We start from the raw sequence: 27,289 nt of genomic DNA, 5'->3' as shown, positions 1-27,289 counted from the left end.
CCTTTTCCCTTGGTCTGGCATACCTTCCTCCTTCCCTCCATGCCCTGGCGTCTCTTCTTTCCTCCAAGCCCTGGTATCTCCTTTCATTCTTTCTAGTTGGGTAAGCAACACTCTCCCCAATTCTCTCCCCCCTCTGCTCCCTTTCCTCCTTCTGTCACCCAAGGCCTGGTGTCCTGAACTTTATCATGCAGCAGCAGCATTCACAATTCACTGCTGTTGCTGGCTTCAGGCCTTCCTCTCTGTCGGGTCCTATCTTCATGAAAACAGGAAGTAGGCAGGACCCGACAGAGAGCAAGGCCTGAAGCGGGCAACAGCTGCGAATTGTAAATGCGGCTGTTGCCCGAAGAAGGTAATGGCGCCAGGCCTTGGAGCACCTGAAGCAGACCGCTTCTCCCCCCTCCCAGCCGAACCCCCGCTGACCCTCCTATCTCTCCCCCAAGTGATCCCTGTGAGATGACCGAGTAGCAAACCTCTCTCCAGTAGCGTCAGCAGCTGCTGCACGCTAAACAGGCTGCTTCGCGGGCAGGAGAAAGCCGCGAAGCAGCCTGTTTAGCGTGCTGCGGCTGCCGATGCTACTGGAGGGAGGTTTGCTGCTCGGTCATCTCGATGGGCACCTTAAGTAAGGAGAGAGGGAGTGCGATAGGGACCGGGCCGGCTGTGCACCCCCCTTAAGGCTGCACCCAGGGCGGACCGCCCCCCCCCCCCCCCGGCCCCCTCCCCCCTTGGTACGCCACTGTCTAGGCGTTTTTGACTTGGATGAATTTTTGGATGAAAATGGGGTATAAAGATGGACGAGTTAGCAGTCTGGACGATCAGATGGCTGGATGTACAGTTGGACGATTTTGGAAAAAAAAAAAATGTTGGACATATTTTTTGAAAATGGACCTTTTCCCATGTCCGACTTTGGGTGACTAGCGACTTAGGCCCAAAACGGACTTAGACGTATCTTTTGATTATGCCCCTCCACATGTTTTTTTCTTTTCTTTAATACATTGTAGTTCAACCAGCCTGCCCTATTTCTGTCGTGTATTGTCACAGTCTAATGTACTTTATGTTTTATTGATACCCCAATTTTATACTTGTAAATCGCTTTGAAACATAAAATTGCGATTGAATCAAATTTTTAAATAAACTTGAAGAATGATGGGCAGGGGATTGCAAATGGTATTGCTGTGTTTTGTAGATCCACGCTCTAACAAAGGTTCTTAAACCTGTCCTGGGTGACCCCCAGCCAGTCGGGTTTTCAAGATATCCCTAATGAATATGCATGAGTGAGATTTGCCTATAAAGTGTTTACTACTTTGGCAGCCACAATTAGGGTTGTCCAGAAGAATCTAAAAAGTTGGAAAAACTGTGCAAATTAGAGGGTTTTTTTCCCATGAATTTGATTGTGCTTGATCAGAAAATAATTTTACAAAAATTTTTAAATGCCCAACCTGGGGTCGCTCAAAGTCACTGATTACATAAAGTTCTGTTTTTCTTATAATTTGCTATTATTTTTGCTTAATGGAGCTAATTTCTTAGTATTATACGAGCTTTAACTTTTATGTTTTCACACTGAGCAATGATACATTGATAAAAAGACATATTATGCAAAAAAATCTAGCAGTATTTTATTAAATAAACCTTCAATATCTGCACTTTATTGTGGAAAATACTACTACTACTATTAAAATTTATTATTTCTATAGCGCTGAAAAGGTGTACGTAGCACTGTACATTTTAACATTAGCATACTTTGCAAATAGCTAAACACATACACTTTGGTGTAGTCAGCTAACAAGGGCGTTCCAAATAGAGAATGACATGGGGACAAATTTTTCCCCATCCTCGCAGGAACTCATTTTACCATCCCGTCGAGTTCTTTTCCTGCCACTGCCCCATTCCTGCAAGCTCTGTCCTCATCTGCACAAGCCTCAGACGCTTTAAAATCATAAGTAGCAACATTCTAGAGCTCAGATTATGATGTCATAATGCCACATTCCACCAATGCCTAAGCTCCGTCCTCATCTGCACAAGCCTCAAACACTTTCAAATCATAAGTAGCAACATTCTAGAGCTCAGATTGTGATGTCATAATGCCACATTCCACCAATGCCTAAGCTCCGTCCTCATCTGCACAAGCCTCAAACACTTTCAAATCATAAGTAGCAACATTCTAGAGCTCAGATTGTGATGTCATAATGCCACATTCCACCAATGCCTAAGCTCCGTCCTCATCTGCACAAGCCTCAAACACTTTCAAATCATAAGTAGCAACATTCTAGAGCTCAGATTGTGATGTCATAATGCCACATTCCACCAATGCCTAAGCTCCGTCCTCATCTGCACAAGCCTCAAACACTTTAAAATCATAAGTAGCAACATTCTAGAGCTCAGATTGTGATGTCATAATGCCACATTCCACCAATGCCTAAGCTCCGTCCTCATCTGCACAAGCCTCAAACACTTTAAAATCATAAGTAGCAACATTCTAGAGCTCAGATTGTGATGTCATAATGCCACATTCCACCAATGCCTAAGCTCCGTCCTCATCTGCACAAGCCTCAAACACTTTCAAATCATAAGTAGCAACATTCTAGAGCTCAGATTGTGATGTCATAATATTCCACCAATGCCTAAGCTCCGTCCTCATCTGCACAAGCCTCAAACACTTTAAAATCATAAGTAGCAACATTCTAGAGCTCAGATTGTGATGTCATAATGCCACATTCCACCAATGCCTAAGCTCCGTCCTCATCTGCACAAGCCTCAAACACTTTCAAATCATAAGTAGCAACATTCTAGAGCTCAGATTGTGATGTCATAATATTCCACCAATGCCTAAGCTCCGTCCTCATCTGCACAAGCCTCAAACACTTTAAAATCATAAGTAGCAACATTCTAGAGCTCAGATTGTGATGTCATAATGCCTCATTCCACCAATGCCTAAGTTCCATCCTCATCTGCACAAGCCTCAGACTCTTTAAAATCATAAGTAGCAACATTCTAGAGCTCAGATTGTGATGTCATAATGCCTCATTCCACCAATGCCTAAGCTCCGTCCTCATCTGCACAAGCCTCAAACACTTTAAAGTCATAAGTGTTCAAGGCTTGTGCCATTAAGGCAGAGCTTACAGGAATGGGGCAGGGACAGTGTCAAAACTCGGGGGCACGGGACGGGAAAATTGAGTTCCTTTGGGGACGGGGAAAAATTTGTCCTCTTGTCATTCTCTAGTAACTAGTTCCAAACACTCAAGCATTAAGGCCCAAATTCTGTACATGACGAGCTGAAGTTAGGCAACAGTAGGTGCCCTACTGCCACTTAACTGACCTATCAGGGGGCAAGTTTTTAAAAAATTGAAGCCGCTGTTCTAAGGCGCAAGTCTCACGCCTACAGAAATGCATAGGAACGCCTATGGCCGCCTAAGGCCAGCGGGGGCATGGTTTGTGCCGGAAGTGGCCTTAGGCATCTAGAGGTATCCCTTTAAAGTGCTGGCCTACTTTTAAGGCGCCTGTTTTATAAAACATCCGCGATTCTGCAAATGGCGCCAGTGTGCGATCAGCAGCCAACAGAATCTGGCCCTCAATGTCTCTTCTTCAGATAGTCATAGGAATTGAATGAGTGTCGGAGCATTTACCTCGCCAGCCAGCGTAAAAATGCTTTACCTCAGCTCGAAGAAGGGGGGCCTTATTAAATACTGGTAGATTTTTTTTTTTTGCATAAAATGTCTTTTTCAACGTATGATATTCATGGGAAAAACTTCAATTTGCACAATTTTCCCAACTGTAGGTTTTTCTGGACAGACTTACAGCCTCATGGTATGTTTACAAGGGGCTGCAGAAAAGTTCTCCGCCCAACCAACAAAGTCGGGGCAGCCTCCGTCGAGGGCTACACAGTTAATCCAGTGATTTTTCCACTTTTTCATGCCATCGTAAAAAATATGGAACGAAAAAAGTGGAAAATCGCTAGTCTAACACCCCCTCCCCCCTTTTTTACAAAACCAAAGTGCAGTTTTTAGTGCCAGCTGCGGCAGTAACAGCTCCGACGCTCATAGTGAGCGTCAGAGCTGTAACCATCGCAGCTGACGCTATAAACCACGCTATGGGTTTTTTTTTTTAAAAGGGAGGGGGTAAGTGTATAGCCACGGATGGAGAGTTCCCCAACTTTGTTGTTTGGGCTGAGAACTTTTCAGCGGCCCCCTCGTAAAAACCACAGAGGCAATGCGTTGTTTTCCGGACTTGTCCCTGGGAAGGTGGATATGTAACCTTAATGCAGACCAAAAACAGTGCCATATCTAAACTGAAAAACCTGTTGTGGAGGGGGGATGTCTAATGACTGCAAGGGGATCTTTTATCCAGCAGATTTTTTTTTTTTTTTTTTAAATATTCTTTATTCATTTTCAAAATTACATTAAGTGTTAAATATATTCATTCAGATTAACATTAACTATATCACTTACAAACAATCATTGATATATTACATAAAAACATATCCCTTCCATTTTCCCACCCCACCCACCCTTATATTCCATTATCATAAAAAAAGGGATCTCAAAGTCACTCCTTGAGGGCCGCAATCCAGTTGGGTTTTCAGGATTTCCCCAATAAATGTGCATTGAAAGCAGTGCACGTACATAGATCTCATGCATATTCATTGGGGAAATCCTGAAAACCCGACTGGATTGCGGCCCTCAAGGAGGGACTTTGAGACCCCTGATATAAAACATGTAATAATAAAATTCCCCCTCCCTACCCCTTAAATCGATAAGTATAAGGGAAACAATTTCAAATTAATCTTTACAATACTTTGTCAATGGTTTCCACACATCCTGAAACTTCTTAAAATATCCCCGTTGTAATGCAATAAACCTTTCCATTTTATAAATATGGCATAAAGAATTCCACCAGAAGTTATAATTTAATCTCCTCCAATCTGTCTGGAAATAAGTGATGATTTATCAGACCTTGAAAAAGTTGTTTGTTTTTTTCCCCATTGATACTGCAATAAGTCTACCCCAGAAAAGTTTGAGCAGAATTGTATAAAATTATGTTTTCTGCAGGCAATATAATCCTCCTGCATTATTATTAAGTTCATCCGGCTCAATTTATAACAGAGACCCTTTCCTTAGTTGGGGTTGGACATAGCTGATCTCCCCTTTTCAGACAGCTATGGACTGGCCAGTACCTGAAGCTATCCACTGTCTAGGGCAAGGGTCCCCTAAGTCCCTCCTTGAGGGCCGCAATCCAGTCTGGTTTTCAGGATTTCCCCAATGAATATGCATGAGATCTATGTGCATGCACTTCTTTCAATGCATATTCATTGGGGAAATCCTGAAAACCCGACTGGATTCAGCCCTCAAGGAGGGACTTTGAGGACCCCTGGTCTAGGGGGTCCGGTGATGTGCACCGCCATGCAGGAGATCCCCGCCGAAACCCCTCAAGGGATTTCTTTTTTTTTTTTTTTTTAATCTTTATTGATTTTCAAACTTTGACAGTCAATACAATTCATTGAACATAAAATACTGCAAAAAAACGCACTATTAACTATTCTACACAAGTAATACATAAAACAATCATTTTCTCCCACCCTCCTCCCAATTATTAATACAATAAGACATGATATGATTACAATATTATAATTAAGTAATTTAAATCCTCAAAATACATTTCCCTCCACCCTGGACGTGTAGGGAGGAAATCTAAGAAAATCACTCAAGGGAAAGAGTGAGACTGGGCGGGGCGGAGTTCGGGGAGGGGTTTCCGAGAGCTGGCCAGAAAGAGGAGGAGCTGCTGGACGGCCTCGGCACTGGGACTCCAGGGGAGGGGGGGGGGGGGGGGGGGAACGTGAAAGTGAAAGCTGCTCCGAAGCACTTTGCAGCCAGACGAGAGCCTAGCCAGCCCCGGAGCAGGACCTCCCCCCCCCCTTAGGATGCAACCGCCTCCCCGCAAGGTGAGTCTGAAAGTGAAAGGGAGATCCCGGAAAGGGAAGGCGGGGGGCAGGCGCCGGGCTAGTGTGGCGCACCTGTGCACTTGCCAACGGGGGGAGGGAGAGAGTGTCCCAGGTACGAGACTGGCTGGCCTGATGAGTTTATGCCACGTGTCCCTGGCGCAAAGAGATCACAGATCCACATGTAGGGACCACTAAAATAATCATTTGTATAGGACGAATGAACATACGAGGTGCAGAAGACAAGAGGCAAAGAATTATGCTCAGTACAGGGTTTCTCTGTCTCTTACTTTGCTTTTTAAATGATCTTTCCTAATACTTGAATGCCAGTAGAATATGTAGCTTGAGTTGTGCCTTTTTCTCTCTCTCTCTCTTTAAAAATCAATAAAACTAAATACTGTACATTTAAAACCAAAAACCCTTGAATAAAGCAGTTGTATGTGTTTCTGGGGAAGTTAGGTTTTTTTTTTTCCTTCTGCTGAAAATAGTTGCCAGATTTGAGTATCACTGTTAACCTACACCTTTTGTCCCTTTGAGACTTCCTGGGTTGAAAATACTGTAACTCAGCTTAATGCCTTAATATGCTTCGGGAGTGTTTGTTTTCCCACTGTGTTCTGTAAGATGGAGGAAGGGGACCTAAGCTTAATGACTAAGGATAGACTCAAGATGTATTTTGGTATCCAATCTTATATTCTCTGAGATGCCAAAAGCAGAGAATGCAGATGGTCCATTCCTTTGGGAGAATCTGAGCCGTCCAGACAAGCATTTCAGTTCTTGTTACTGTATGCAAAACATTTTATCTTTGAAAAGTGCTTTAAAAAAAGCAGTGCATAAGCATGCCATTGTATGCTGTAAAAAAAATAAATAATGCATATCGCTACTTTAAATGTGGAGAGCAATTTCATTTGAACATGTATAATTTGAGAGTGAAAACAGAAATACAGCAAAAGGAACTTTCCATTAAACCATTTCTCACACTGCCAGCATCAGAAACTCTAGCTGTGCTAGACCTAGTGGCAGTGCCCAGAGAAAAGTAGAAGAAAGGGTTATAACAGTGGTCTCAAACTCGTGGCCCAGGGGCCACATGCGGCCCACCAGGTCCTATTTTGAGGCCCTCGTCATGTTCATCATAATCACAAAAGTAAAATAAAACAGTTTCTTAGCTATAAATTACAATATTATTATTACGACTTAGCCAAAAGGAAAGATTTATAAACTATAAGAGTTTTACCTCATGCAAAAGTGTCACTTCTTTAATAAGACATTATCTATTTTTTTCTGAGGCCCTCCAAGGACCTACAAATCCAAAATGTGGCTCAGCAAAGGGTTTGAGTTTGAGGCCACTGGGTTATAAGGTCTTTTTTTCAGATACGTTAGGCTGTGAAGGTGGGAAATTGAACTGGCTTGCTTATATTCATGGGCTTTCTGAGTTTTGTAGGTCCATTCTCTAAGTCTTTACTACTTTGGCAGCCACATGTATTGGGATTTACTATATTAACTATCTTTATGAAGAGAGATTTACCCAAGGCCCTGTACATCAAGTTTTGGTTTGTTTTTTTAAATCAGGTACTCTTAATTGTTTTCCCTCTCAGTCCCTGTGGGCTCATAACCTTCCATTACTCCAGGTACCATAGTTAGATTAAGTGACATTGCCCAGGGTTAAGTGGAGTAGTACTGGGATTGAACCCACAACCTCAGGATGCTGAGGTAGCAGGTAAAGAATGACACGGTGACAAAATTCCTCACCGTCCCCGCGGATAACCACAGGAAACCATCTTCACGTCATTCTTTAAGGAGAGAGGGAAGAATCAGAGTATGAATGGCCACAACCACTGACCCGCAAGCTTTGCTTTGAAGAATGCTGGTGTAGAAGGACTGAGGTTGAAACAGACACTACAGAATGACAGTCTCTGGTATCCAGAGCAGATATTGTGATGTCATAATGCCTCATTCCACCAGTGCCTAAGAGCCAATCACATCAGTGATGTCACAATGGCTTCATTATCCTTGGCTCACATAAGAATCAGAGTATGAATGGCCACAACCACTGACCCGCAAGCTTTGCTTTGAAGAATGCTGGTGTAGAAGGACCGAGGTTGAAATAGACACTAGAAAATGACATGGGATTATTTCCCACGGTTATCCGCGGGGACGGGAAAGGTGACAAATATGCATGAGATCTATTTGCATGCACTGCTTTCAATGCATATTCATTGGGGAAATCCTGAAAACCCGACTAGAATACGGCTCTCAAGGACCGGAGTTCCCTACCCCTGGGTTAGCGGGTAGGATGGTGGTAGGACTGAAGCACCAGTTAGGTGGGATTGGGAACAGAAGTGCTGGTTAGGGGGGAGATGTAATCTTTGGAGAGAGGATATTTTGATTTATATTATTAGTAAACATAACGGGGGAAAAAAAGGGTTCAGGGCAGGGGTGGGCAACTCCAGTCCTCGAGGGCCGGAATCCAGTCAGGTTTTCAGGTTTTCCCCAATGAATACGCATTGAAAACAGTGCATGCAAATAGATCTCATGCATATTCATTGGGGAAATCCTGAAAACCCGACTGGAATACGGCTCTCGAGGACCGGAGTTCCCTACCCCTGCCATAAGGCTTCTAGTTGGTACAAGGTTTTGCAGATGTGTTTGCCACAACGTCCCAGTATTGGCCTCCAGTGCATTTGGAGTAGAGACTTGCAAGGTCTGCATGCTGGAAAAGACAATGGGTTTGCCAGGTTCGGTGTACTGTGTTGGCATCCTTAAAGCAGACCATATGCTTTCTTCTGTACAGAGCTTTATGGACCCCCCCCCCCCCCAGCGAAGTTACAAATGCTGGATGCTGCGCGGTCTGATCGATGCTGGCATTGTGCGCTGAAGGCTGGTACGCTCGATCACCTCTTGTTTCATGGCCCAATAATACAGGCATTCTGGCAATCCATTTGGAGCAAAATTCTGCTTATGTCGGAGGCCAAGCTACCTCTTATATACGGCATAGAGAGGTTCGGCACACATATACTACCAAAAAGTCTTCTGAAAGATCATCAAGACTAGTTGCTTCTTCTTATGACTGGAGTCAGCATAGTAAAGGGGTGGCAGTCTGCCCCGGGTGCTGGATGGTGAGGGAGCAAGCCACCTCCTTCTTCCTCTCTGCCACCTCCTTCTTCCTGGCCCCCTGACTGCTGCACATGCGCACCTCTTTCCTTCCCCCGTACTTCTGTAATGTTCCTAATGCAAACAGCAATTCCTAACCTGCTGTCTTGCCAGCACTGGCTCTGCCTCTGATGTCACTTCCTGTACCTGCACTTAGGAAATGATGTCAGAGGAAGAGCAGACAACGGCAGTTTGGGGGTTGCTGCTTGCGCCAGGAACATTACAGAGGTACAGGGGAAGGGAGGGGGCACATACGAGGTAGGGGGGGTAGGGAAGGGGCGCCTCTCATCCTTGCCATGCCACTGAGCAGGGGCAGCTCCTAAATTTTTCTTTTGGGTGGGAGACATTGAGCAGCTTTGACCTATGGGGTCTTTTCAGGATGCATGGGGCTCTTTGGATCGTCTTGTTCAATCGATTTAGAGTTATCTAAATATGCTCTGCTTTGATTTCTGCCTTTTTCTTTTTGCTTGTCTTGACTCCTGCCAGACTTTTGGTTTAGGTTAATTAGAGCAGTGTTTTTCAACCGCTGTTCCGCGGCACACTAGTGTGCCGCGAGATGTTGCCTGGTGTGCCGTACGGTCAGGGCCGCCATCAGGGCAGTACCACCAGTCTAGGGAGAGGGGCGGTCCGCCCCACGTGGACAGGAGAGAGCTGGACGGGGGACCCGCGGAGTTCAATACATCTCAAGCCGCGAGGCTCGTCTTCTGTTCCTGCCTGCCCTGCAGCTAACATATAGCCAATCGCAAGCGTTCCCCGATGTCAGCGCTGACGTCGGAGGGAGGGCTTAAGCAAAGCCTGCCCTCCGACGTCAGCGCTGACGTCGGAGAATACTTCCGTTCGGCTATTTGTGCGCGGCAGGACAGGCAGGAAGCAGAAGACAAGCCTCGCGGCTTGAGCTTCGTTTGGCTGAGAAAGTTGCAAAGATGGGCTGGGAGGCAAACACGGAACACAAAAGGGGGGAGGGAGTGCATTTTGGACACAAGGCATGAACTTGGGAGAGAGGAAGGGAGGGAAAGAGATGCTGAGGTGGTGGAGGGAATGGGTTTTTGGACACAGAAGGCATGGACTTGGGAGAGAGGAAGGGAGGGAAAGAGATGCTGAGGTGGGGGAGGGAATGCGTTTTTGGACACAAGAAATGGACTTGGGAGAGAGGAAGGGAGGGAAAGAGATGCTGAGGTGGGGGAGGGAATGCGTTTCTGGACACAGAAGAAATGGACTTGGGAGAGAGGAAGGGAGGGAAAGAGATGCTGAGGTGGGGGAGGGAATGAATGTTTGGACACAGAAGGCATGGACTTTGGAGAGAGGAAGGGAGGGAAAGAGATGGTTGTGTACACGGGGAATAGAAGAAAGGAGAATTTTTGGTCATAGGGAGGGAGTGAGGTACAGATAGTGGCATACCAGGGTGGGGGGGGGCGGTCTGCCCCACCCCGGGTTTATGTCCCAAGGGGGTGCACAGCTGGCCACCCTCCAGTGTTGTCCCTAGCCACTTGAGTGCCACCGCCACCAACGGTGTTGATGGCGGTGGCAGCATTATAAAATACTTTCTTTGTGTTTATTTGATTCCTATTCAAGAGAATTACTTTATATATAGTCAATATAGGCACAGAGTTAAATTTTTTAACATTTTCTAATGGTGGTGTGCCTCGTGATTTTTTTCATGAAACAAGTGTGCCTTTGCCCAAAAAAGGTTGAAAAACACTGAATTAGAGGGTTGGTGAGCGGGTTGGGAGGAGGAGGAGTTTGGGGGGAGGGGGTTGTGGGTTTATTTGTATCACTGCTGTTTCAGTGCTTTTGTTATTTCCACTGTCTATGGGTTTTTAATTGTACGTTCTTGACATAAGCAGATTTGGGGGGAAAAATAGGACCCATCTGAAAATGAACAAGTGATGATTTATCAAAGCTTAAAGCATAAGACTAGCTTTACAGCAGTGGTCTCAAACATGCGGTCCGGGGGCCACATGCGGCCCGCCAGGTACTATTTTGAGGCCCTCAGTATGTCTATCATAATCACAAAAGTAAAATAAAACAGTTTCTTGATCATATGTCTCTTTAGCTACAAGTTACAATATTATTATTAAGACTTAGACAAAGGAAAGATAAACTATAAAGAGTTTTACCTCATCCCAAACTGTCAATTTTTTAATAAGACATGAACTATTTTTTCAGAGGCCCTCCAAGTACCGACAAATCCAAAATGTGGCCCTGCAAAGGGTTTGAGTTGGAGACCACTGCTTTACAGGGTCAGACCACTGGTCCATTATCCTCTCTTCATGGTGGCCAATCCCGGTCACAAGCACCTGGCAAAAGCCCAAATATTAGCAACTTTTCATACAGAATCTCAAAGAATAGCAACATTCCATGCTCGCTACTGTATTACATGGCTTCCCCTATGACTGTCTCAATAGCATAACCTTGAAAAAGTTGCTCGTTTTTCCCATTGAAAATATTGAGCACTGGAATGATACTGCAATAAGTCTACCCCAGAAAATTTAGAGCAGAAATATATACAATTATTTTTTTCCTGCAGGCAGTATAATCCTCCTATATTGTTAAGACTATTAACTTCATTGTGTTCAGCTTGTAACTGATGGCAAGATTCTCAAAAATTTAACGCTGTCGCTAAGCTGTTTCTGGCGGTTTAGCCTGCACGCATTTTAGCGGCGGATTACCAAAACGGATTATCTCTGTCTGTAGCGAGGTTTGTAGCAGTCTCCGACAATGGTATGCAAATGTGCTCTTTCACATTGAAATCAGCCCTCCGGTGGATTCTTAAAAATCGCCGAGGCATTTTCGAAGAGCGGCGTCGGCTTTTGGCGACACAAAGCAGCGACTGGTCCGGGGGTGCCGTTACAGGGTGTCAGGTCAAAAACGCGCCGGGACAAAGGCGCGTGCAGACAATTGAGCGCAGCGCAGAGGCGCACGCCGCAGAAAATTACAGTTTTTACGGCTCCGACGGGGGGGGGGGGCGTGGGGGGGAACCCCTCCACTTTACTTAATAGAGATCGCGCCGTGTTGTGGGGGTGTTGTGGTGGGTGGGGGGGGGGGTTGTAACCCCCTACATTTTACTGAAAACTTCACTTTTTCCCTGTTTTTAGGGAAAAAGTTAAGTTTACAGTAAAATGTGGAGGGTTACAACCCCCCAAATCCCCCCACAACACCGGCGCGATCTCTATTAAGTAAACTGGGGGGGCTCCCCAACAAAACCCCCCGTCGGAGCCCCTAAAAACTGTAATTTTCTTCAGCGCACGCCTCCATCTTGCGCTCAGTTGTCTGCGCGCGCCTTTGTCTTTCGCCGAGTTGTTTATGAACCCCGTTACAGTGCCAGCATTTGTGTTTTGACGGTGGCTAATGAAAAAAAAAAAAGCGTGTCTATATATTTTAAGTGGAGGGTAGTAAAATCACGCTTTTTTTGCGTTTTGGGGAGAGACAAGCATGTTTCATGTGCGCTTGTTAAAAGTCACATTTCTCTAGCTTTGCTAGTGTTCCACGCGCTTGCTCCCATGGTCAGTCACTGCCTGCCCCTTTTTTTTGGGAGGGGGGTTCCTCCTGACGTAGTCCAAGGGCCACAAGAGTACGGGCCTTTGGGAGACCTTTTGGTCGTCTTTTGTATATTTTCTGGAGGGGGACCTTGGGGGGGGGGAGGTTGCACTGAGGGTTTTTGGTGGCTGGGTAGGATGGGGGATGTTGGGGGATGGGTTTGCTACTTTGGCTGTTTCTGAAAATTGTGTATTGTTTGATCTTGTATTTCTTGCTCTGTTCCTTTCTCGTTCACAATAAAAAAGATTTGAACATAAGTCACATTTCTTCTTGGGCGTTTCTAGCTGTGGGTCTTGATTATATTTTACATTAAAAACAAATTACAAGATTTACCTGAATTATAGTAGTTTTTTTTTTTTAGAAAAAGGCATGTTTTATGTGCGATTGATAAAAGTTGGCATTGGGTCTCCCCTCCCATTCGTCCAATAGCTCTTGTATGTCTATGATTGACACACTGCTTACGGCTTATATGGCGCCACTGATGCTTTGCTTTTGCAATAAAAGTATTGGGGTTTTGGAAGTCCTGCACTCGTCAACGTTAATATGCGGTTTTTGAAAGTGGAACATTTGACCTGAAAGCTAGATACGACAGTGCTTATCACCATAAAGTGAAAATCACAAACAATGCAGCCAATTACAGTTCATAAGAACATAAGAATTGCCGCTGCTGGGTCAGATCAGTGGTCCATCACGCCCACTGTATGGTATGGTATGGTATATGCTGAAATTACCCTCTGTGGATATTGTATAAACCACTTTGAATTGACTCCCCAGTCATTAGTAGCGGTATAGAAGCTCACAATAAACAATAAACTTTGATTGTAACCACAGAAAGGCTTTTAGCTTAGCGGGGTTTAAAAAAGGCTTGGATAATTTCCTAAAAGAGAAGTCCATAGGCCATTATTGAAAGGCTGCGGAAATCCACTGCATAAAATCTGTTTACTGCTTGGGATCTATCTAGGTCAGACATGGGCAACTCTGCTCCTCGAGGGCTGGAATCCAATTGGGTTTTCCAGATTTCCCCAATGAATATGCATGAGATGTATTTGAATGTACTGCTTTCATTGTATGCTAATAGATCTCATGCATATTCATTGGGGAAATCCTGAAAACACAACTGGATTGCGGCTCTCGAGAAGGGACTTTGACACCCCTGCCTTAAGGACAAATTTTCTTCATAAATTTGGGAGGCAGCATATGATGATAAATGATGTAAACCGCATAGAATTTCACGGCTTTGTGGTATATAAATAAATTGTTATTATTATTATGCCAAGGATACATTGCTATTCTTGTGATGGTCTGCTTGTTTATTTTTCTAGAGCAGTGGTTCCCAACCCTGTCCTGGAGGACCACCAGGCCAATCGGGTTTTCAGGTTAGCCCTAATGAATATGTATGAGAGAGTTTTGCATATAATGGAAGTGGCAGGCATGCAAATCTGCTCCATGCATATTCATTAGGGCTATCCTGAAAACCTGACTGGCCTGGTGGTCCTCCAGGACAAGGTTGGGAACCACTGTTCTAGAGCACTTTTATAGGACAGGAAAGGAAAAAAAAGGGTATGTAATTTTACAAAGATCAGTACACAATAACTCATTTGATGATTCTGTTTATTGTGATTTAACGGGGGATGCGAGACTAGTCCCCCCTCCGCATTAATTTTATGAATTCTGTCCCACATATTCAATTATTATTTGATAAATGAACAGACTTCAAATTGAAATGCTACCAGATTGCAGCTTCACTTTATTGGTGAAATACAAAACATATACAGTAAACTCTCAGTTATCCGGCACCCATGGGGATTGGTGGATGCTGGATACTTGTTTTTCTGGTTGCTTGAGAGTTACTGTAAAAATACTGTTCTGTTGTACAGTAGTTAGAAGGTTCATAGACAATCACGTGCAGACAACTGAGCGCAAGACAAATGAGCGGAAGACAATTGAGCGTTAAAACAAGTGAGCGCAAAGACAACAGAGCATGAGACATTTGAGCGCAAGACAATTGAGCGCAAATTATTTTCCGAAATGTGCATGAGCGGGACAACTGAGTGCAAGACAACTCAGCGCAAGACAAATTTTGTCCGCGCGCGATTGTCTTGTGCACTTTTGACCTGTCACCAGTTAGAAAGACAAGAAGTGTCTCAACCCAGATCTCATTTCCCTCCCTCCAGCCATGAAGCAGCAGAAACGGCAGTGGTCCTAAGCCACGAATGCCACCCTCCCTCCCCTGCTCTCTTACCTGAAGCAGCAGCTGGTCAGCAGAAGCAGTGTTGAAAACAGGCTGCTCATGGCCAGCCTTGGCAGAGCCTTTCCTCTAATGTGTCACTTCCGACGCATCAGAGGAAAAGCCCTGCCTGTCCACAACACCCGCTCTAAACCTCCCTGAAATTCATTGAACAACAAGTCCAGACCAACGTCTGACAAGTGGATGACATCTCATCTATAAAGTTCCAAACAAGCAATGTTGGCCCAATAGTATATTATTTGGAAACCCATTCTCCATATCAACCATTTAGCCACTTTAGCCCATCTCTTGTCGCTGACACTAAGCGACAGGGAATGATGTCTGACCAGAGCAGGGAAACCAATAAGACTGCAAGATCATCTTTGATGACATTGATGAGCTGTTTGTTGGTAAAGGAGCTGACTTAATTTCCCTCAAGTCGAATCAGCAAAAGGTTGGGTCGCTTGCTACATCACCTGAAGTTCCAGAGGAAGGAGACCAGGTCCTGCCCAACGCATTCCCCGATCGTTGAATGGGTCTGAAAGGGCAATTTTAACAAAAGGTTTATCCTTTGTGCCATCTCAAGGTCATGTTCCCTTGCTAAATTTATTAGATCTATCATCTCTCCAATTAAAGTTATTTTTTCAATCCAATCAGTTTGTGAATACTGCTTTATCAGAAGTGTGGAATAAAAGCTCCTGGATATCCCCTGGCCCAATTGACCCTATTCTCTATACTTTTCATCAGAAGATTTTACAGGAGGTATCTATGATGGAAGAAAATCCACAGTTTATTCCACATAATTTGTCAAGAGGAGAATGTAATGCCTGTACTGATCTTTCCAGGAAATCCTCTATAGTGATTAGATGTGCTGACAAGGGAAGAGCAATAGTTGTGTTAAATCATGGTGATTATATAGACGAAATCTATCGTTAGTTGGCTGACAATCAGTTTTACCAGCTATTAGATTATGATCCTACAGAGTGGTTGTTATTTTTGATTGAACAATGTACGATAAAAGCAACAGAAGATGGTTATTTGTCAGCTAAACATCGGAACACATTGTAGCATTTAGTGCTCTGGGCCACGATAGCCAGACATATTTAAATTCAAGATGCCTCGTATGCCAATTTTTTATATTCTTCCAAAAATACATAAGGAGCACCTCCTGGGTTGCCCGATTGTGTCTTCAAGAAATTCTCTTTTGGAAAGAGTTGATGTTGTTTACGGTCTCTAGTTTCTACAACTGAGTCCTATGTTAAGAGCATTACTCATTTTTTGAACATCCTGGTCCAATTGAAAGTGAGGCTGGATTCTGTGTTTTGTGACAATGGATATTCATTCTTTATATACATCTGTTCCTCTACAAGAGGCTCATGATGTGTTGATATCAGCTCGTAATTCTTGTCCAAGACCATTCCCAGAATTTTTAATTCAATTGCTTGACATAGCTTTATTAAATAATCATTTTTTATTTGATAGAAATGTTTTTTTTACAATTAAGAGGAGTTGCTTACAAGCATGGGTGTAGCCAGGATCTGAGTCAGGGGGGCTGCAAATGATCTTAGACTGAGAGGACTACACTAGTATTGGACTCAAGCTTGAATACATTACATTACTGTTTTCTATCCCGCCAATACCTTTCAGTTCTAGGTGGTTTACAAAAAGAGGGATAGATTCAAAACGAATGCTAAGAAGTTCTTCTTTACCCAACGTGTGGTGGATACCTGGAATGCGCTTCCAGAGAGCGTAATAGGGCAGAGTATGGTACTGGGGTTCAAGAAAGGATTGGATAATTTCCTGCTGGAAAAGGGGACAGAGGGGTATAGATAGAGGATTACTGCACAGGTCCTGGACCTGTTGGGCCGCCGCGTGAGTGGACTGCTGGGCACGATGGACCTCAGGTCTGACCCAGCGGAGACATTTCTTATGTTCTTATGCTTTTGGTACCTCATTTGTGCCATCAGTGGCAAATTCACACCCCCTCCTTTTTATAAAACAACACAAGAGGTCTTTAACCTGGGGACCACCACGTGAGCGGACTGCTGGGCATGATGGACCACTGGTCTGTCCCAGCAGCAGCAGCAAGTCTTATGTTCTTGTTTTTAGCGCTGCTCCGATGCTCATAAGAACTGTATGATCGTTGGAGCAGCACAGACCATTAAGCATGCTGGCCAGTGCAAAAAAGCTCTTGTATGGTTTTATGAAGGGGGGGGGGTTATTTATGGTCAATTTTGAACGTAATTGGATTTATCCTTTACATTTACTTTTTGTGGGTTATTGTTCCCTCTGGCTACAGATTTCGGACATGGATGCTTAGTTGCTATAGGCAGTTTCTTCTGTATTAGTGGGTGTAGATTCCTGGTTTCTTCCCTTATTTACTGCCCCCCTGTAACTTCTTTTCGGCAGAGAGCGTGAGTCTGTGTGTTTGTGTTTCTGCCTGTGTGCAAGTTTGGTTGTGTCTTGTAGTGCATGGGTGTGTTTTGTAGGTTTGTGTGCGCTGCATTTGCTTATTGTATGATTGTATGGACCGTTTGGGGATTCTGGTTGTTGTTGTTATTCTATACTAAATTGGATGGGGGGTGCTGGGGTACGAGATGTTACCACATTTACCATGATGTAGTTCTGTGGTATCTTCTGTATATTTTGTATGTTTTCTTACATCTTGTCACACTCTGCTACTGTATGATACCCTGTTTGTTTATTTTGCTGATTTGTGGTTGTCTCTTGTCTCAATAAACATGATATTTAAAAAAAAAAAAAAAAAAGATTCATTGACAATATTTTTTCCAATTTGGACTGGATCAGAACAAATGTTGAAGATGTTTGTTAATGAACTTAATATCTTTCATCCTAAGATTAAATTTGATTATACCTATCACTGGGAACAGATTACGTTTTTGGCTGTTTCTGTTCAATAGGAATTTTTCACTACGGTATATGTGAAGCCTACAGACCGTAATACTCCAGTATGATAGTAGGCATCTTTCATATGTTAAAGTTTAGTGTAATTTTTATGTTACCATCATATCTGCTTTTCTACTATGAAATATAAGAAATCAGCTGCAGCATGAAAGAAAAATTACAGCAGAGTCGTTATCCTGATAAAGTGACTAGTACAGCATTTAAAAGAGCCCTGTATAATAATAGAGATTCATTATTGCCAGTATGGGAGAGAATTAAAGATGACCCTGTAGTGACACCTATTCTGAAATATACAACTACTAGTCTTTAAGCCCGTTACATTAACGGGTGCTAGAATGATGTGTGTGTCTGTCTTTCTTTCTCTTTCTCTCCTTGGCCGCTGTCTTTCTTTCTTTCTGTCTCTCTTTTTCCTCAGCTGTCCACCACCACCCCTTGCCTGCTCCTCCTGTCTAGCAGCAGCCTTTCTGCCTTCCTTTTACCTTCCCCCTGTCCAGCAGCACCTCTTCCCTGCTCCCCCTGTCCAACAGTAGGCCTTCTCCCTTCCTTTTCCCTCCCCCCCCTGCCCAACAGCACCCCTTACCTGATCCGCCTGTCCAGTAGTACTCCTTCTCCTTTCCCTGCTCCCCCTGTCCAGCATCTGCTAGCCTGGGCAGCCTTGGGACTTTTGCTACTCCGGCCCACCTCACATTATTGAAGTGGGCCGGCCTAACAAATGCCCCAAGACTGCTGCGTTTGCTGTTCCGGGGGTGATAAGAAGCGTCCCGGCAGCGGCAGTGCAGGAAGTCAGCCAGCATCAGAGATTGGGGCCGAAGGCAGGCAGTGCGCATGTGCAGCACGGAAGCACACATCACGGCAGCAGGGATCATGGCATCGTAAGTGCGCATGAGCGCTTAGGGTTTTATTATAGAGGATAAATCTGTTTATTGAAAATTTTAATATAACGAAACAGACAACAAAGGAAAATACAGGTCCGATATCATACATGAAGATAATGATATATGCAATTATGACCAAAGAACAAAAAAAACATGCATGTGGAGGCATGAGCCGGTAATAAAAATCATGCCCTCAAACATGCACAAAAACTTTGTAACAGGGTAACCTTGAAATACAGTCTTGCAGAACGATATAACCACTTTTCAGCAAAAATAAATCAATTAATTAGTTATACAAAAGGAGCAGATATATATATCATGAGAACATTGCCTTACTACAATGAGAAGACCTTTTATATGAGTCAAGTACAGTCAAGTACAACTATATCAAATACAATTGCTCAGTTCATTAAGAAACCACTGGAATTTAATGAAAATGCACAGTTTATTTGCTGATGTAAGGTGTTTGATTTCCATTGCATGGAATTCTAATTTGGCTGACAGGTTGTGCAATTCAAGTTCAAATTATTTGATATACCGCTAATAAAACCAAGGTAAATCTAAGCGGTTTACGATAAAATATAATAATAAAAATGAGTGAAAATAAAAAGGGTGGGAAAACGAAATTTGACAAAACACAGACAGACGATCAACGGGTTGTAAAATCATAAGGAGAAAAAGGGATAGGTAGGTTACAAAAAAAGCAAAAAGGTTGGAAGAGGGGAGGAGAAGAACCATACGGTAGGGAAAGGAAACATTTTCTATCTGCCCACAAGAGTCAAGAAAACTAGAATGGAAAGGTGGTTGTTCAAATTTTGCACTTTGCGGAAGCTAAGAACAGAAAGCCAATGAGAAATAATATGCCTTTAATTGCATCTTGAATGTTGTAAGTGATTTTTCAGAACGAAGATAGCAAGGCAAAGAGTTCCAGAAAGTAGGAGCCATGACGAAAAATGAGGAATTCCTGTGAAAAGTCAAGGAAAAATTGTCAAAATGAAGGGACAACTAGTAATAGATGTGTGGACCAAGAAGACAACATTACCAGAGGCCATAAGAAATGTGGCCACTGCTCTATTTGTCCTGTCACCGAAGAAGGACAAAGAAGAAAATATTTAAAAGTAAAACAGTACGACTTGTGATTCCAAAGGCGTTATCTACTGTGTTAAATTCCCATGTAATTTAGTTCACATTGGCCAAACATCACTTGCATTTTAGACTAGAATGATTGAACGTCAACACTATTTCCAACAACAAAATGGAAGCCCCGATGGTACACCATTGTATTCAGTTGAAACATGAGTTTCATTAACTTAGGTGCATGGTGATTACTCAACCAAGATTTAATAGAGGAGGCGATATGAAGCTAGCTCTGAGAAGAATTGAGCAATACAGTTGAGCCCCATAGACTTAATGGTGCTATCAAACAGCAAGTTATTTAGAATTGAGAAGAGTAATATTTCTTTTTTTTTCTCAACTTTGTATATGAAGAAATTAACACCGTCCCTAATTTCTGATTGGTTAATAATCGTCAGCATCTCTTTTTAATGTAGGCGCCATGTTAGATGTTTTTTTTGTTTTCATTTCTCCTCTTGAAGCAGCGGGATTGCCCATGAAATAAGTGGCCCTTGTCGAAGGAGCAAATTGGTGCTGTTTTGCTGATATTTATTTTTATGTTTGTTTTATTAATATTTGATATACCGGTTAAGCATATTACATATCTAAGCGGTTATAATAAAATACAGGTACTTAAGACTTCCCTATCTGTCCCGAAGGCTCACAATCTAGCTAAAGTACCTGAGTAAACAATTATTAAGATAAAATAAAAATATATAACAATATTCCAAGAATGGTGAGGGAAAAACGAAACAATATTAAATCACAATAAAAGAGAAATAGAATGTGAAGGAATAGAATACAAAAGCAGAATGTAAGGAAAAATAAAGATGATTCGAAATAATTTGTTTATTTATTTTTAAAATGTCTATTCTGCTTAATGCCTAAGCGGATTACAATACAACGTACATAACGTATCTTCCTGAAGAGTTGGATTTAAAGTATTGATTGATAAATGAGAACCAGAAGTTGAACTCGGTCTCCATTCTGTCTACAGCTAAGTGCCTACTGATTTTTGAAGTACTATAGAATTTATATTTTGGGAACTCTCTGAAGTTAAAAGGGGATAGATTCCGTACGAACGTAAGGAAGTTCTTCTTCACCCAGAGAGTGGTAGAGAACTGGAATGCTCTTCAGGAGTCTGTTATAGGTGAAAACACCCTCTAGGGATTCAAACGATAGATACTCCAGGGAAGAAGGGTTCTTGAATAGGCAGACTAGTTGGAAGGGAGGGTTCTTGAGTGGGCAGACTTGTTGGGCCGTCAGCCCTTTTCTGCCGTCATACTCTATGTTTCTAAGGTTGGACAAGTTCCTGCTGAACCAGAATGAACGCAGATAGGGCTGGTCTCGGTTAGGGCACAGGTCTTTGATCTGGGGGCCGCCGCGTGAGCAGACTGCTGGGCGCTATGGACCACTGGTCTGACCAGCAGCGGCAATTCTTATGTTCTTATAGACCAATTTTTGGGTAGCAGAAGGTTTTTTCCCAATTTAGGCCTTTTGCAGTCTGGTTTTTGCCCTCTGCTCTATGTCCTGGTTTTGTTCAAGGCTGCGATAGTTTGCAGGACTCATTGGGGTTAGAGTTACAGCAACAAGTTTTGTCGGTGTCTATGGCTGTTGAGTTCTTTGAAGTGCGTTTGTTAATATTTCGCTATATGTCTGTCTTACCAATCCAGGAATTTTAAATCAATAAGTTCAACACTTTGATGTTTGATTATAGCTATAACTGTATTAGAAATCTACATGTTTAACAATCATGTACTGTAGGACAATCATATAAAAGAAATATGATAACGTCAGTAGCACACAAACAATACCATAATAGATAGCATGGAAAAACATTCAGATAACATAGATATAATACAATGTCAGCATAATGCCAATGAAACACATAAGAAGCACACATTAGAGCATTTGAACAACATAATTATGATGCTGATGCTGTTTTATAACCCAATTAAATATCTAGTTAATGGACCAAGGGCTAGATTCACTAAGCTCACCTCTGTTGGGCGATCTTTGGCCAAGTCTTGCCGGGCGACCGATTCACTACATGTCCTCTTGCAAATTAATGTGATCAGAGGCATGCCCCACAGCGATCCCACGGATTGCTACAGAGCGATCCAGATGCATGATCAGACCTCCAAAAAGACCTGACATCGCTGGAAGAGTGGGCCAAAAAGTGGCAAATGAGCTTCAACATAGGGAAATGCAAGGTCATGCATGTTGGAAAAAAGAACCCGATGTTCACTTACAAGATGGGGGGATCACCGCTAGGGGTGAGCAACCTTGAAAGAGACCTGGGAGTGATGGTAGACACAACACTGAAGGCGTTGGCGCAGTGCGCCACAGCCTCAAGGAAAGCGAACAAAATGTTGGGTATCATTAAGAAAGGTATCACGACCAGGACGAAGGAAGTCATCCTGCCACTGTATCGTGCAATGGTGCGCCCGCATCTGGAATACTGTGTCCAGTACTGATCGCCGTACCTCAAGAAGGACTTGGCGGTACTCAAGAGAGTCCAGAGAAGAGCAACTAAGCTAATAAAGGGTATGGGGGACCTCTCATATACTGACAGACTGAAAAAGCTGGGGCTTTTCTCGCTGGAAAAGCGACGACTTAGAGGAGACATGATAGAAACCTTCAAGACCATGAAGGGTGTAGAAAAAGTAGATAGGGACAGATTTTTCAAACTATAGGGAACCACAAGTACAAGGGGGCACTCAGAGAAATTGAAAGGGGAGAGGTTTAGAACAAACGCCAGGAAGTTCTTTTTCACCCAGAGGGTGGTGGATACATGGAACGCGCTACCGGAGGATGTGATAAGCAGAAGCACGCTACAGGGCTTCAAAGAAGGTCTGGACAGGTACCTGGAGGACAAAGGGATAGAGGGGTACAGATAAGAGTAGAGGTAAGGTTATAGGGATAGGATTAGAGGTAATTTATAAAATTTGTCAGAGACCACTGTTCAGGCAGTAGGCCTGATGGGCTGCCGCGGGAGCAGACCGCTGGGCGAGATGGACCTCTGGTCTGCCTCAGCGGAGGCAACTTCTTATGTTCTTATGTTCTCACAAGCGAGGTCAAAACAAAGGGGAGGGTGTCTGCAGTTTTGAGTGGACATTAATGGAACAGAACACGATTTAGCCAGATGGAACAGAAAACACTGCAGCCAGATATGGAACAGAACACGCTTTTAAAACCACGGGCTCGCACTGCAGGGACAGGGCAGCAGAGAACAGGAGAGTTGGCAGGGACATGGTGGCAGAGAATAGGAGAGCCAACAGCGACTGGTCTTCAGCAGTCGCTTGCTTCTTTTTAGATCGGACAGGCCAGCCCAATTGGTGTTTCTTCTTCTGTTTAGTGGATCGCTGCCATTTCCCCTCATTTGCATGGGCGGATTGGACCGGGTGGGAGGTTGATTGGCCAGGATGTTAGTGAATCGGGTCGGGGAACGCTCGCAAACTGGTCGGGACACGATCCGCGAGCTTAGTGAATGTAGCCCCAAATACAATACAAGATTTTCTATTCCATAACTTACCCAAGAGCTACAAAATTTAAAATCATCTCTGATAAACAATATACTAAGGTCCCCTTTTATCAAGATGCGTAAGGGAATTTTATTGCAAGCCGCTGTGGTATAAGCTCCGACGCTTATGGAATTCCTATGAGCGTCGGGGCTTTTAGTGCAGCGATCCGTGATTTTAAAAAAATCCCTTATGCGGCTTGATAAAAGGGGGTTTAAGAGATGAAAAACAAAATTAAGTAATAAACAATGATCAACTTTTCAGATTTCCTAAACAACTAAGTCTTCAACATCCTTCTAAATCCCAAATATGAGGATTCCTGTCTCAATATTAATGGCAATGAGTTCCAGCATTTGACAGCCTTATAAGGAAAAGAGGCAGAAAACATTTATACTGAAGCTATGTAGACAGGACAAGATAGGAAGTACAGAATCAAGTGGGATAAATAGAAGCATATAACCAGCCCAAACATTTGAATAAAACAAGAATTATGCACAGCATTCATCTTTCTAAATGTCTTATCCACAACATCTTATTTGCATCTGGCATCCGATTTGCATGCCTTTCTGTTTAGCATGTTCATGTTACAAGGAAACCTTATCTTTTATCAGTGGCTGAGGGTTGCTGGGTTTTGATGACAGTGAAATTGCAGATTAACCTTGGTCTTCAATTCCTTTTTTTTTTTTTTTGCAATGTTTGTTCTAAACTCAGCTCTGCCAATTCAACTTGGCTCATCCTTGAGTATTTCCTGTTGTTTCGTGTTCAACTGACCGCACTTCACTGTCACACTGTCTGAGTGAGCACTGACAGAGCTCGTTTTACTTGTAGTGTGAGTGCAGGTCGGTGCTCGAGTCTCTCAGCCTCTGTCTCACTAGAGGAACTGATGCCGAATTTGTTTCTTGGCAGGTAAAAGTGACCCAGGAGGTGAAGGTGCGTTTTGGAGAGCAGCTTTCTAGTCTCCAGAATAAACAGCAGCAAGAGACCGACCTCCTTGAAGACATTAGGTAAAGGGAAAAAATAGCAGAAAAAAGTAATAGATTTTGAAACCATCTTTTTGGTCTAAGGAATCCCATTTTAAAAATGGTTTTGCTACAAAAAAAAATGTTTGTGGTGAAGTACTATATTACTTTTGCGAATAGGTTTACAAACTCGGTCAGGCCAGCCTAGATTGGGTCCTATATAGTTTGTTCTGCGTATTTTGCAACGACGGGGAGGCCAACAAAGTGGAGAGCAGAGACTGAGCGAAAGAAGTGGAAGGGGAGCAGAAGGCCTCTTCATGTCACTTTCATGGAATCCTAGGTCAATGTTGGTGGCGGATTCTTCTCTGTTAAATATTTTGGGTGAACTCTGCCTCCCAGCAGAGGAGAGAATGTAAATGAGATCGAATGGTCCAGGGGTGGGGGGGACTTGGAATTTTAACAGGATATACTGGCAAAGCAACAACATCACATTCATACTTGTACAGACAGCAAAGCCAAAGGAGGAGAAAGCAAAGATTGAGTCATGGGTTAATGCCCTAACATGGTGAAATAGTCACTTATTTAGGAGGTCCTATAAAGGTTGCGGACAGTGAAATTTTGTCAAAAGGTGTAGAGCTGAAACAAGGACAGATTATGCCCAGTTGAGTCAAAATCAAATGGTGGTATCGGCGATCCCGGGGGACGTTCAGTGTTCCATTTCTAAATGTTTATGAGTTGCAGATGCTTTTGAGAATGCCCAAACTCTCGTTCGCCAAAGTCAACACTCCTTGTATGACGACATTGCATGTGGAACATCGAGGGCCTGAATGTGACCACCAAGAGTTTCAAACTCTTTTGGACTGAAGTGCTAGGACAAAGCTTAGGCAGGATCTCCATGTACCTAGAGTTAACCCCATCAGGGCTGCTCTGGGAGTAGAGCAGCTGCACAGGACATGGGAGAAATGAGGGGCACAAAAGTTGCTCCCCGTCCATTGTCTCTCCTGCGGTGGCTACAGTGTAGTGGGTAGGGTGGGGGGGGCACTAGGGGGTGTATTGCACTCAGCTTGGGATGCAGTAGACCTACTGGGAAAGGGGATGGGACTTGATATACCGCCTTTCTTGGTTGCAATCAAAGCAGTTTACATATTACAGGTACAAGATCCTTTATCCGAAATTCCAAAAACTGAAAAGCTCCGAAAACCTAAATTTGACACTTCATTTAAGTTTGAAGGCGTTGCTCCAGTCCCATAGTTTGGAATGTTTGAGTTTAAAGTGTTTAACGTTTGCCTTATTTTTAAATAAAAATAAAGTCTGCTGGCAATTTTTTGGCCTTATGATCTGTCTTTTTCTGACTTATTACCATTACAAAATCCGAAAAGTTCAAAAAACCCTGAAATAGGCCTCGTCCCAAGCATTTCGGATAAAGGACCTTGTACCTGTACTTAGGCCTCCTTTTATCAAGACGCGTTAGGGTTTTTTTTATCGCTGGCCGCTGCGGTAAAAGCTTCCTTTGAGCATCCGAGCATTTACCTCAGCAGCCTAACATGACTTCATAGCACCCTGGGCAATGGAGGGTTAAGTGACTTTCCCAGAGTCACGAGAAGTGCCAGTAGAAATTGAAACCAATTCCCCAGGTTCTCAGGCCGCTGCACTAACCACTAGGCTACCCCAAATGAAAGGGCTTTTTTCTGACATACAGTAAACTCTCAGTTATCTGGCACCCATGGGGATTGGTGGATGCCGGATAATTGTTTTTTCTGGCTACTTGAGAGTTACTGTAAAAATGCTGTACACACTTCTCCCTCCATATTCGCGGGGGATACATTTAAAGACGTTCAAATGTGCGTGTCTGGCCTACAAGATCCTACATGGCATCCTTCCTGCCATTATCCCTCTATCCTGGAACTCCCCAACCCCTACTTCCTCCAGATCCTCCCAAATTTTTAAACTATCCTTCCCTTCCATAAAAGGTATTTCCCATGTAGGCAAACTTGGGTCATCCCTCCCCTTTAGAATCACTGAGATCTGGAATAGCCTCACCTCCCCACTCCGAACCTCAAGCTCCCTCCAACTCTTCCGCAAACACCTAAAAACCTAGCTATTCTCAAAACTGTAACACTTCCCCCCTTTTAGGCCTCTCACCTTCCCCCTTTACACCTAACTCTTTAATCTCTCCACTGTAGTTCCTCTCTCATCCTTCTTCCTGTAAACCGTGCCGAGCTCTGCATTCGTGGAGATGGTGCGGTATATAAACCCAAGGTTTAGTTTAGTTTAGTTTAAAGACGGCCTGTGAATAACTTTTTCATCCAAACAAAAAGAGGCACTGGAGATGTCAAATCCAACTAGGTGGTCAGAGATCCTTTATTAGCAGTTTTTATCAAGGATAAAAAACAAGCAAATTGCCCAAAGGCAGAGTCCTGACTAGGATCCGAGTTTCGGTGAAAACATCGCCTTCTTCAGGGGACAATTGGACAATTGTAAACGTGTCGGCGTCTCGTCAACCAAAAGAAGCACTTCTTTTGGTTGAAGAGACGCTGACACGTTTACAATTGTCCTCTGAGGAAGGCGATGTTTTTGCCAAAACTCGGATCCTAGTCAGGACTCTGCCTTTGGGCAATTTGCTTGTTTTTTATCCTTTGTAAAAACTGCTAATAAAGGATCTCTGACCACCTAGTTGGATTTGACATCTCCCGTGCCTCTTTTTGTTTGGATTTTGTTTGCTTCGAGGCTTGGTACCTTCTTTTTCCCTTCCCGATAACTTTTCAATATCGTATTTAAGGGTTTTTGGTATAGCCAATGCAAATACGATGAAATCGTGAATAAAACTTATCATTGTTCTTTGTGATTGCTTTTAAAAACAAGCTAGGTTCTTGCATTGTACTATCCACCTTAGCAATACACTGCACACTTTTCTCTGATGCTGCCGTTTGCTGCACCACACTAAAGTAAGTGCTAAAATTTCCCTCTGCATGCTTTTCTCCGATACTGTTATTTGCCTGGCTATGCTGAAAAAAACATGCACTGAACTTTCATGACATTCCAAGATGATGTCATTT

General features: G+C 43.4%; 1 protein-coding gene across 6 annotated transcripts in view; it reads left to right on the top strand.

Moving 5' to 3' along the window:
- The window catches only part of FCHSD1 (FCH and double SH3 domains 1), a 185,830-nt gene that overhangs the window by 31,920 nt on the left and 126,621 nt on the right, over positions 1 to 27,289 (top strand). For 3 of the 6 annotated variants that reach the window (XM_033927509.1, XM_033927508.1, XM_033927513.1), the window contains exons 1-2: positions 5,797 to 5,932; positions 24,181 to 24,278. In XM_033927509.1, coding sequence (XP_033783400.1) covers positions 5,912 to 5,932; positions 24,181 to 24,278 — 119 coding nt within the window. In that variant the 5' untranslated portion in view covers positions 5,797 to 5,911. Of the gene's footprint in view, positions 1 to 5,796; positions 5,933 to 24,180; positions 24,279 to 27,289 lie in introns of those variants that run through there. The other 3 variants (XM_033927510.1, XM_033927511.1, XM_033927512.1) reach the window with 3 other exon arrangements.

Source organism: Geotrypetes seraphini, chromosome 18 (genome assembly GCF_902459505.1).
Source record: "Geotrypetes seraphini chromosome 18, aGeoSer1.1, whole genome shotgun sequence".
Taxonomy (NCBI): Eukaryota; Metazoa; Chordata; class Amphibia; order Gymnophiona; family Dermophiidae; genus Geotrypetes; species Geotrypetes seraphini.
This window is presented reverse-complemented; position numbering and strand designations above follow the sequence as displayed.